The sequence below is a fragment of the Lampris incognitus genome, chromosome 1 (assembly GCF_029633865.1).
Source record: "Lampris incognitus isolate fLamInc1 chromosome 1, fLamInc1.hap2, whole genome shotgun sequence".
Classification (NCBI taxonomy): Eukaryota; Metazoa; Chordata; class Actinopteri; order Lampriformes; family Lampridae; genus Lampris; species Lampris incognitus.
The window spans coordinates 1,251,937-1,264,480 of record NC_079211.1 but is presented as its reverse complement, the minus strand read 5'-3'; the positions used below and the strand labels follow the sequence as shown (position 1 = coordinate 1,264,480).

General features: G+C 44.4%; 1 protein-coding gene across 1 annotated transcript in view; it reads left to right on the top strand.

Moving 5' to 3' along the window:
* glrbb (glycine receptor, beta b) overlaps positions 1 to 12,544 on the top strand; it is a 172,648-nt gene that overhangs the window by 124,218 nt on the left and 35,886 nt on the right. Inside the window, exon 7 of the mRNA XM_056288175.1 lies at positions 1,235 to 1,387. Within this exon, the coding sequence (XP_056144150.1) occupies positions 1,235 to 1,387 (153 nt within the window). The remainder of the gene's footprint in view (positions 1 to 1,234; positions 1,388 to 12,544) is intronic.

Sequence of the window (12,544 nt, the reverse complement as noted above, 5' to 3'; positions counted from 1 at the left end):
AAACAGCAGCTGGTGTTAACGAGGTATATGATCACTAACTTTTTATTATATTACCTTGGCGCAAAACGTCTTGTTGCTAGCCACAGGAAACATGAACAAGGTTTGATGCTCCTTTCACTTGGTCAGTCAGTGTGACAGTGGGGCCTTCTGGCTTTGAGGCAACAGGAAGAATAAGAATGACATGTCTGAAAAGAAACGTGCATCGTAAAACTTCCCCTTGAATAAAAATTGATGGTTTATCTATAAGGGCGGCACGGTGCCGCAGTGGTTAGTGCGGTCGCCTCACAGCAAGAAGGTCCTGGGTTCCAGCCCCGGGGTAGTCCAACCTTGGGGGTCATCCCAGGTCGTCCTCTGTGTGGAGTTTGCATGTTCTCCCCGTGTCTGTGTGGGTTTCCTCCGGGGGCTCCGGTTTCCTCCCACAGTCCAAAGACATGTACATCAGGTGACTCACAGACATGTAGGTCAGGTGACTCAAAGACATGTAGGTCAGGTGACTCAAAGACATGTAGGTCAGGTGACTCAAAAGACTTGTAGGTCAGGTGACTCAAAGACATGTAGGTCAGGTGACTCACAGACATGTAGGTCAGGTGACTCAAAGACATGTAGGTCAGGTGACTCCAAAGACTTGTAGGTCAGGTGACTCAAAGACATGTAGGTCAGGTGACTCAAAGACATGTAGGTCAGGTGAATCGGCCGTACTAAATTGCCCCTAGGTGTGTGTGTGTGTGTGTGTGTGTGTGTGTGTGTGTGTGTGTGTGTGTGTGTGTGTGTGTGGACCCTGTCCAGGGTGTCTCCCCGCCTGCCACCCAATGACTGCTGGGATAGGCTCCAGCATACCTCGACTGGGATAAGCGGCTTGGATAATGGATGGATGGATGGATGAATGGATGAATGGGTTTATCAGTAAATGAAAAAAAACAAAGCTCGAAGCAGCTCAGTGGTTGAGAGAACAGACTTATTCAAGACAGCGTTCATCCTTTATTCAAGTACAAGACATAAATACCAGTTTACAGGCCCTCAGGTATCATCAGTCGCCATCACCCCTGTGCCTTAGCCACACCCCTGTTAGCAATGTCTTACTTTAATGGCCAAAGTCGATTTGACTTTGAAGGTTTCAAACATTTCAGCTGGATTAGCTCCATCAGTTGAAATGACAGATCTGAGTCTCATAATGTCCTGGACACCGATAAGTGAATATCAGTGAATGAATTCCATCTCCTCTTGTTGTCTCCAGGTTACTACACCTGTGTGGAGGTGATCTTCACCCTGAGGCGGCAGGTTGGTTTCTACATGATGGGAGTTTACGCGCCCACGCTGCTCATTGTGGTCCTCTCCTGGCTGTCATTCTGGATCAACCCAGATGCCAGCGCCGCCCGTGTCCCGCTGGGTATGCATCACATCACCCGATCCCACCCGCCTTCACCGTCAACCAGGGGTGTACTGGGGTACTGGGAAAGAAATTCAGCCTTAGGCTTATCTGCTGGGACTGGCCCGGGGTGTTGGTGAGGGTTGATTACATATGACTACAGTTGGGAGGGGGGAGGTGTTAATGTCATTACAGGACGTAGCCCACTACATTAGCACCCTAGTCCTCGCTGGTTGTGATGTAGTCTTGTATTGTTGACCAGTGATTCTGAACGTGTTCAGGGGCTGTTGCAATGGAAAGTACCACTTACCCGTTCCAAGACGTGTGTCATCAGGCACAGACTTACACTGGAACACGCCATAATAATAACAACAACAATAATAATAATAACAATAATAGCTAATAATAACAACAATAATAACAATAATTATAATGATAATAATAATAACAACATCAATAACAATAATGATAATAACAATAACAGTAATAATAATAATGTATTACATTCATGTAGCGCTTTATCTAGACACCCAAAGCGCTTCATAGTGCAGGGGGGGAAATTCACCTCAACCACCACCAATGTGTAGCACCCACCTGGGTGATGCGCAGCAGCCGTTTTGGGCTAGAACACAGAAGTAGCCTATCTTTGGGGTCATTTTGTAAGCACAAGTTATAGCAGTTTTAACTAAACGTGTGCCTGACCTGGATTTAACCTCCACCTTCCCGCTTCAGTCAGCTCCTGTTAAACAGCGTTGCGGGCCACTTTACGGTGGTGATGCCCAAACAGTACATCGATTTTCTCCCATGGCGCGTGTGCAACTGCTGCCGTGGGCTGTGTATCACAAAGACCTGAGGGGGACCTTTAGTTTGACACGCTTGCAGCTGATGTATGGACTCAGAGGACAACAAGCACCATTACAGAGGGGAGCACATGGCAAAGCTAGCTAGCTAGCTATACTTAGCACAAAAAGTAAGGAAATGTGTGTGTGGTAGATTATTTCTTTGCTGTAACAATGCTTCTTGGCAATAAATCTTATAGCGTTGGAAAGCCTGTTTATTTGCCTTTTAAATGGGGCCACATGTGTAAGGAACACGCATTTGTGGGATGAGCAGCAGAGCTCAGTATGTGGGTTGCACCCATGAAACATTTACCAAATCTTCTCTGCCAATGCCAAACAGCTTATTTTGCTGTTGCTATTGACTCTTGTTTTGAGCTTCTGGTACCCCAGGTGCTGACAATCAGCTGCCTGATAGATGTACTGCCAAGAAGCATTGTTACAACAAAGAAATAATCTACCAAACACACATTTCTTTACTTTGTGTGCTAAGTTTAGTTAGCCTAGTTTTACTCATGACATATGACTAATCCCTGGAACATAATCGCTACTTGCTCGTCCTCTACCTTTCTAACTGAACAGTGCCTCACTCCACCTACACATGCAGCACAGGTGTGGCGTGGGTCTGGACGGTTCCATGCTTGTTTACATTTTGTCTCTCATGCCTGCTTCCTTTTTTCTTTGACTTTTGGACCTTCCTTTACTTGTAGGCATTTTCTTGTCCATGGCTTTTCGTTGCCCAACTTGGTTGGGATTGGCCAGTGAGCCCAAACCTGGAGCATGCTCTCATGCGCACCCCGAATGATAGGCTCATAGGGCCTGTCATGGATTTTTTTGACGGTGCACCGCCCCACCGATGACATAGCCCACCGGGATTTGTCCCAGTGTGCCCGATGGCCAGTACAACACTGCCGCCAGCCTGCACTCACCCACACACACAATGTTTGCCTCGGTTTTATAACGGTGTTGATTGTGTTCACCTGGGACTCGCTGCTGTGTCATGCCGTTGGTATCTTTTTAACCGTACATTTGGTAAAAAGGGGGGCTTTGTAAATCCTTCTCCATCATGGTTCATCACGACTACACGATTTAGACAAACTGTTAGTGCCAGTCTGGAATTTATGATTTAATACCAGCAACTTCATCACTTCCTCAGGGTGTCATTGGACTGCGACACACTGTTTTACACTGTTGTTTATTTGTGATCAGTGTGTTAGCGTGTGTTGTGCACATTGATTCATTTACCTATCTTTCATACAGAAGTGCTGGAGCCATGACATGCACTTTCATGTCGCACTCGCAAAATACAGCGATCGATGGTGTTAGGTTACTACTGCTGGTGTTGTCTTTATGTTGTCTTTATGCGTGTTCAATAATCCAGGTAAGGAAATCACAGAAAGTTGAATCAGTTCATCTGGACACAACGTTTATTGACAGAAACATTTCATCATCATCTAAGTGACCTCTTCAGTCTCACCTAACTGCAGGTGTCCCACCCTTATAAACAATACAGTGACTGCAGGTGTCCCCAGCCTTATAACTAATACAGTGTGTTTATAAACAACACAGTGTGTTTATAAACAATCTACTACTTTCGGCTGCTCCCGTTAGGGGTCGCCACAGCGGATCATCCGTTATAAACAATACAGTGGCATAACGACCCAAACTAACGACCAGTTGTGTGTAGTTGGTTCAGTATCAGACATCAACACACGAAGCAGAGGAACAGGGGAGCATGTACTTTACGTAGCACTGTTTTTCATAGACACATTTTACTTCTTCTACCCCTTCTACACATGCGTAACTCACCGTACCTGGAACATATTAACCATAGTAGTGCCACCTAGCGGTCCCCAACATAAATAGCTTTAACAGAACACAATGCATCACTACGTATGTATATGGACACAACATCTTCCCCTTTTGAACAAAGAATACTTCTAGTACCTTAGTACTGATAGTATTACACTGAATAATGTATTTAACCCAATAACATCATTCACTCTTTACATTTTCTTTTCCCTCCCCAAATTAGTCAGCAGTATTTTCTTTCCACTTTCCCATGACAAAGTCTGATCCAGCTAGGTGGATTTCTAATCCTGGTAAACCTGAGCTGTTTATCAGAGTTAGAATCAGGTGGTTTATCAGTATCTGCTTTAGTACAGTCCATTGCTCTGTCAGAGTCAGTATCCGGGATCAACTCTGGCAGTGCAGATAAGCGTGAGGCGTTCCGGATCCTTCCATCATTCAGCAAGTAAGTGTTTGGTCCTTTCTTTGTCACAACAATCCTTGGTTTTGTGAACTTCAGTTCTCCTTTCTTTACTTTCCATGGCTTCCTAATCCGTACTTTGTCAGCGGACTGGAAGTCGGTTGATTTAGCGTGTCTGTGAGCATCTGTGTATTCTTTCGTCTTCACTTGTTTTTGCTTCACTCTTTCACACACAGCGTGTCCGTCTTTTGGAGGTGTTCTAATTTGTCAACCATAGAGCAGTTCTGAAGGGGATACTTCTTAGAATGAGGCATTGCTCTGTAATCCATCAGGTAAATTCTCAGGAATGATTTCCAGGGTTCTCTTTGGATTGATGCGGTCTGTAGGCAGTTTTTAAGGCTTCTGTTGAATCTCTCAACTTCTCCATTGGCTCTTGGATAATAAACTGATGATCTCAGGTGTCTGATTTCCCTCTTTTTGAGAAAGTCAGAGAGAACTCAAAGGACACTCAGATCAGTGAGAATGGTTGCAACGGATTCCACATTCTCTGCACATGCAGTGTCTGTCAGGGAAGTGGGAGTCTAGATAGACAGTCAGCAACATAGTTCAAAGATCCAGTTCTGTATTCAACATCATAGGCAAACTCCATCAGGCCAGCAGACCATCTGGCTATCCGGAGACCAGCGCGGTTATTGCCCTTGGTAGTCAGGAGTGTCATAAGTGCTTGATGATCGGTGCGTAACAGGAATTTCCTTCCCCACAGCCATGTGTGCCATTTCTCAGCAGACCAGACGCAGGCCAGGGCTTCCTTCTCGACGATGGAATATTTTCTCTCAGTGTCCAACAGACTGCAAGATGCAAAAGCAACAGTCTGTTCCTCACCAGTACTGTCCAGCTGAGTCAAGATGGCACCTAGCCCGTAGTTTGAAGCAGCTGTAGCGACTATGGTAGGCTTGTTGGGGTCGAACAGCACTAGAGCAGGGCTATTCACGATCATCTGCTTGACTTGGTCAAATGCTGCTTGAGCTGCATCGTTCCACTGGAATGAACTGTCCTTTCGCAGCAGAGCTCTGACAGGTTCAACAACAGTTACGTAGTTGGGCACAAACTTGCTGTACCATGCACTCAGACCAAGAAATGAGTGCAGGGTTGCAGGATCAGTAGGGGATGGGGCATTCAGGATAGCAGTGACATGAGAGTCATCTGGCTGCAGACTTTCTGTACTGATCTTTTGGCCAAGAAAGCTCAGAGTAGTTTGACGGAGCTGACATTTGTCAACATTGAGTTTCAGTCCCGCTTCATTGATTTTGTGCAGCACTGCACGGAGATTCGGCTCATGTTCAGCTTCTGAGGATCCGTAGATGATTACATCATCGAGGTAAAATTGCACCCCTTTGAGGCCACTGAGGATCGTTGTCATCATCTTCTGAAATGTAGCAGGGGCAGAACTCAGTCCATAAGGAACTCTGCAGTATTGGTACAGTCCTTCATGCGTAATGAAAGCGGTGAGCCCTCTGCTCTCTTCATGCAGCTTCAGTTGATGGTATGCAGATTTGAGATCCAGGGTAGAGAACATGACAGATCCCTGCAGCTCAGACAGTATGTCCTCAATCATTGGTGAAGGATGGCTGTCAACGACTACTGCTTTGTTAGATTCCCTCAAATCGACGCACATGCGTATGCCACCTGTCTTCTTCTTAGTCACTACAATTGGGGATACCCATTCAGATGCATCAGCTTTCTCAATAATCCCATTTTCCTCCAGGTTCTTGAGTTCATCAGAAATGTTGACGCTTTTGTTGTACCGGCTTCACTTCTGGTCGTACCTTCACGTTGTGTACAAAGTCCTTTGCACATCCAAATGCAGCTGGAGTGTCACTTTTCTGTTTGCTGGTAGTGTTGGTGGAGTGTCGCACAGACATCGGCAGTCTCCGGTATTAACTGTCCTCCTTTGATCTGTAGCTGGAGAGCAGTCACCAGGTCCATTCCTAGTATAGGTGTCCCTGTTTTCACTATGTAAAAGTCTATGGGGGCACTCTTGTCATAGTAAGTCATGTCAGCTTTAAGACATCCTAACACATTCAGCTTCTCTCTGGAATATGTAACAAGCTGCATTCAAGGTTCACTTAGCTTACTTGAACCAACATATTCACTGTAAACATTCTCAGGCAATATAGAAACTCCAGACCCTGTATCAACAAGTAACTCAACAGTACATGCCTATGCAGTAGTAGGTGCAGTAATAGTAGCAGTACACATTAGCTCAGCAGCTGTTTCAGTAGTAGAACTAACAGTTAAGACAGTAATATCAGGCACAGTCACTTCATTCACAGACTTTTGGGAGGATTTGCACACTCTAGAAAAATGTCCCATCTTACCACATGTTTTACATTTGCAGTCCTTCGCAGGGCAGGATTTATCATTAGCTAGATGGTCAGCTGAATCACAACGACAGCATGTTGGGTTGCATCCATTTTCTGAACGGTCTTGTATTTTGGCTTGCGCCTTCTTTTGCACTTGAACGGCGGCGACGTGCTTTGTGTCACCATCAGCAATGACTTTTGCATCAGCTATAGCAGCTTCAGTACGCCTAGCTACTTCCAAAGCTCTATCAAGTGTCAGGTCCTCCTCCATTAACAGTCTCTCACATTATATACAAGGATTATTTGTCTTCTCTACGATCTGATCATGCAGCATTTCACTTTCCATATTGACAAACTTACATCTCCTCACGAGCTCTCGCAGCGCTGCCACATAGTGATCCGTTGACTCACCCACAGCTTGAGCTCGTTGCCTAAAGCGGTACCTCTCGGCGACAACGTTCAGTTTGGGGGTGAAATACGCCTCCAAAGCCTGCACAGATCCATCGTAGGTATCAGCCGTGAGCGGCAAGGTGCTGTAGATTCTTTGTCCCTCTGTTCCTAAGCAGAGAACAAGCAAGGCTCTCTGTCTCTCAGGGCAGGGAAGCCACTTCCCCGATAGCAAGCAGGTAATTGTAGAACAACTTTTTCCACACAGCAAATGTGGTTTTCGGTTCACCTGGGCACTCCAGGAACACGGCAGGAGGTTGCAAGGAGAGCAAAGCCATCTCTTCGTCACTACTACTCTCGTCGCCACTTTGTTGTGTATTTGGTTCAGTATCAGACATCAACACACGACGCAGAGGAACAGGGGAGCATGTACTTTACGTAGCACTGTTTTTCATAGACACGTTTTACTTCTTCTACTCCTTCTACACATGCGTAACTCACAGTACCTGGAACATATTAACCATAGTAGTGCCACCTAGCGGTCTCCAACGTAAATAGCTTTAACGGAACACAATGTATCACTATGTATGTATATGAACACAACACCAGTTTCATATGCAAATATGGGCGTGAATTTTCAGTGGCCATGTGTACTATGGTCATGGGTACTATTCACAGAGGATTTGGGAAGGGTTGCAATCACAGCATTGTAAGATGGCAACAGATGTACTATTTGAAGTACAAGTGCCATCCTGTTACTTTTGGAACTTTTATCTCATTTGAGGTTTTATGTTTTTTAATCACTGGCCCTCCCCCTTCACTCTGCATCTTCATTGGCAGGCCCCCTAGTTCAGTTAGTTTTATCTCTTGAGTTTTCTGACCTTTTATCTGTTGTCATGCCAGAATGTGACAGGGTGCTTGATGATTTTAATATTCATGTCTGCTGTCCTTCCCATTCCCTCACCTCACATGTTTTGGATCTTATAGACTCTTTTAACTTCATTCAATCTGTTAAAGGGACCGCACATTCCAAAGGCCACATCTTAGACCTTGTACTCGCAATGGTTTCTCTCTCAGATGTCTTGATCTGGTGGATATGCCTGTATCTGACCATAAAGCTGTCATTTTCGAAGTCCCCTACAGCTTTCTGTTCCTAGTCACTATCCTAAAACACGCTCTCACATTTTCAGCGCTGGTTCTGCAGTTAAATTCTGTGATACTTTTAATTCGTCATCCTTTAATCCCTCTTTATCCCCCCTCAATCCAGATGCACTATTAAATTCATTCAGTGATCAGTGCCAATCCATCCTCGACCAAATTACACCGTTTAAAACTAGGAAACAAAAATCCAATAACCTCCCCTGGCTGAATGATCGCACCTGTGCCCTTAGAAGGCTGTAGAAAAACAGAACGACAATGGAAGGCCAACAAGTCCGAATGAACACATAACACCCTTAAAACCAAATGGTAATTTACCAGTATGCAGTGAAGGATGTGAGATCAGTCTACTTCTTTGAACTGATATCAAGAAATAACCACAATCCTGATGTTCTCTTCAGGGTAATTGATCCTCATTAATGGTCCCTCCACTTCTCTCTTCTTCTTTTTTTTTTTTTTGGCTCCCCCTTTTTCTTTTTCTTTTTTCTTTTCTCCTCAATTGTACTTGTCCAATTACCCAACTCTTCCGAGCTGTCCCGGTCTCTGCTCCACCCCCTCTGCCGCCCCGGGGAGGGCTGCAAACTACCACATGCCTCCTCTAATTCATGTGGAGTCGCCAGCCGCTTCTTTTCACCTGAGAGTGAGGAGTTTCACCAGGGGGACGTAGCGCGTGGGAGGATCACACTATTCCCCCCAGTTACCCCTCTGTCCTGAACAGGCGCCCCGGCCGACCAGAGGAGGCGCTAGTGCAGCGACCAGGACACATACCCACGTCTGGCTTCCCACCCACAGACACGGCCAATTGTGTCTGTAGGGACGGCCAACCAAGCCGGAGGTAACATGGGTATTCGAACTGGCGATCCCCGTGTTGGTAGGCAACAGAATAGAGCGCCACGCCACCCAGATGCCCCTCCACTTCTCTTCTTGAACCCGATGTTGAGTTGCCGAAAAATGTCTCACTGATTTTGTAAATAAGGTGGAGAATATCAGGTGCCAAATCAGGCTAGGTTCTTGCATTCATTCCATTCCCCAGGTAAGGAAATTCTGCCTCCTTCACCCAGTTTCAACCAATTACAATTTTGGTGTTAAGAGAGTACAGTCTCCAATATGAACTCCTCCTCCTGCATCTTGGATATCATTCCCACTAAGCTGCTCAAGAAGGTATTTTCAACTATCAGCCCCATTATTCCTCAAATTCTTAATAATTCTCTGGCCTCTGGTTCTTTTCCACACAATTTTAAGCATGCCATCATTCACCCATTGCTTAAGAAACCTAATTTAGATCCCCTGTCCCTAAGTAACTACAGACCAATCTCCAAATTGTCTTTTCTATCTAAGGTTTTGGAGAGGTTAATTTCTTCTCAGTTGATTTCTTTTATGGACACTAATAGTGTTTGCTAACAGTTTCCAGTCTGGTTTTAGAGCACTTCATAGTACTGAGACAGCTCTAGTTAAGGTCACTAATGACCTACTGCTGACTGCAGACAGAGGTGACTGCTTGATTTCAGTTCTGGCCAGGTCATTCAAAATCACAATGTGCTCTACCATTTTTATGCTGACGACACTTAGTTATACATGCCACTAAAACCCACAGATCCTAGCGCCCTAGCAAATCTCACAACTTGCCTCTCTGAAATTAAATCCTGGATGTCTGAAATTGTTCTAAAATTTAATGACGATGAATCTGAGGTCATTCTGTTCGATCCTGAGAATTCCATCAGCCCTTTTGATACTAATGTTCGTGGTCTATCTGGTAGTCTTAATCTGGCTAGGAATCTTGGGGTAATATTAGATGCTAACCTCCAGCTCAAGCGTATCTCCAAAATTAGGCAATTTTAATCAATTGCTGATCTGCAAAAGTTAAACATGCTTTTAGCTATGCTCGACTTGACTGTTGTAATGCACTTTATTCTGGTATCAGCAAGGGCTCCCTCCACCGTCTGCAGTTGGTACAGCATACCACTGCTCGGCTCATTAACGGGACAAAGAGGAAAGACCATATCACTCATGGGCTTGCCTCCCTACACTGACTCCCTGTTATACTTCGAATTGATTTTAAGATTTTATTGCTCACTTTTAAGGCTTTAAATGGTCTTGCTCCTACATACATTTGTGATTTGTTGACCTGTAGTACACCCTCTCGGCCATTAAGACCTGCAGAAGGAGCCCTGCTAGTTATTCCCAGCTCTCGGTTTGTTACAAAGGGTGATTGGGCTTTTGCTGTTAGAGCCCCCACACTCTGGAACACTCGTCCTGCTGAGCTAAGACGAACTAAGTATTTAGCTTCTTTTAAATCTCGTCTTAAAACTTTTCTTTTTATGAAAGCTTTTACAAATGTTTGATATTTGTTTTTATTTATTTATACCATTTATTTTCACTCTTACTTATTTGGTCTTACTCTTATTTTTGCCTTGTCTGGTTTTATTTCTTTGTAAAGCACTTTGTAACATTGTTTTAGAAAAGTGCTGTATAAATAAAGTCATTATTATTATTATAATTATTATCATCATCATCTATGTGAAGAGGGAATGACCATCCCTGAACCGAGGGGGGGCTAAAAGTACATCTGTCGCCATCTTACAATGGTGTGATTGCAACTATTCCCCAACCCTCTGTGAATAGTACACATGGCCATTGAAACTCTAGTTAATGGTCACGGCAGTTTGCATATGAAACCGATCGTTTTTTTCGGTCTTTATGCCACTGTATTGTTTATTGAGCATGCATAAAAATGTATTGTTTATAAGGGTGGGGACACCTGCAGTCACTATATTGTTTATAAGGGTGGGGACACCTGCAGTCACTGTATTGTTTGTAAGGGTGGGGACACCTGCAGTCACTGTATTGTTTATAAGGGTGGGGACACCTGCAGCCACTGTATTGTTTATAAGGGTGGGACACCTGTAGACAGTTGAGACTGAAGAGGTCACTTAGATGAGTGATGAAACGTTTCTCCCAGTAAATGTAGTGTCCAGATGAACTGATTCAACTTTCTACGATACTACTGGTGTTGTTATAACTACACCATAGGAAGAACTGGACACAGTCACAAACCATTTAACCGGGTTGAAGAAACAACTGGCAGAATATTGGCTAAATCGTCAATGTTGTAAAGGGGAGAGGTGTATGTCCTGTCTCGAAGCAATATTTCAATTAGAAATTGCCCAATAACAACCCCTCACCACATTTACTATTATTACCAGTATCACTGCGATTACTACTACCTCCACCATTACTACTATCTTTACCACCACCATCCACCTGCATGACTTCAATCACAGTGAAAACACCGAGGGCGAGTCAAGCATGGTGTCATGTCTGACGTTCGCCTGTCCGTGATGAATCACTGAAGATAGCCGAGACCGGCAGATGGTTCTCAGCGGTGTTCTGGCTCTAACTTCTCCTACAGGAACTCAGAAACAGGACTTCAGAATCAGAGCCACACTTTGCTGGTTTCACTCGGAATCACTGGACAAAAGATCTTCACTGTCACGTTCTCTAACTAAACCTTTATATGTTATGTCCTCACAACACCTGTCTGTCCTCCAACAAGGAGCATGGATGGTTTTTCCTCAGTCTGTAAAATTAAAAAAGGGGGTTTGCTTTGACCCTCGCTACCTAATTCTTCATTCAGACAGCTGAGCTGTGATGTCAACAAGCTGAGCACACAAACATCGTTCTGGTCACATTTCCTTTCTGTGGCCAACATTTTTCAAGGACATCCACTACAAATCACCTGTGGTAGGAGCTAACGCTGGGACAGCTAGCTGCAGGGACGCCAGGTCCTACATAAAACCTGGTTAATGTTGGTTTAGTTTATTCTAGTTTAATTTATTCCGGTTTATTAAGGTTAGGAGCAGATACCCTAACACAACTCCCACAGCAGACATCAGAGACAGAACAAGCTCATTCTTCATCTTCATCATAACACCATAACCTCCACAATGATGGGATTCAGCTAAAATTAACATTTGACTATCTCTTTAAAAAGCTTATTTACAATGCATTTTGAAGACAACTTTCTTCAAAGAGTGTCAGGAGTGATTTGTGACAGAAGGGTACCAGCAAGAGTTAAAGGGAAGGTTTACAAGATGGTTGTGAGACCAGCTATGTTGTATGGTTTGGAGACAGTGGCACTGATGAAAACACAGGAGGTGGAGCTGGAGGTGGCAGAGTTGAAGATGCTAAGATTTTCATTGGGAGTGATGAAGAAGGACAGGATTAG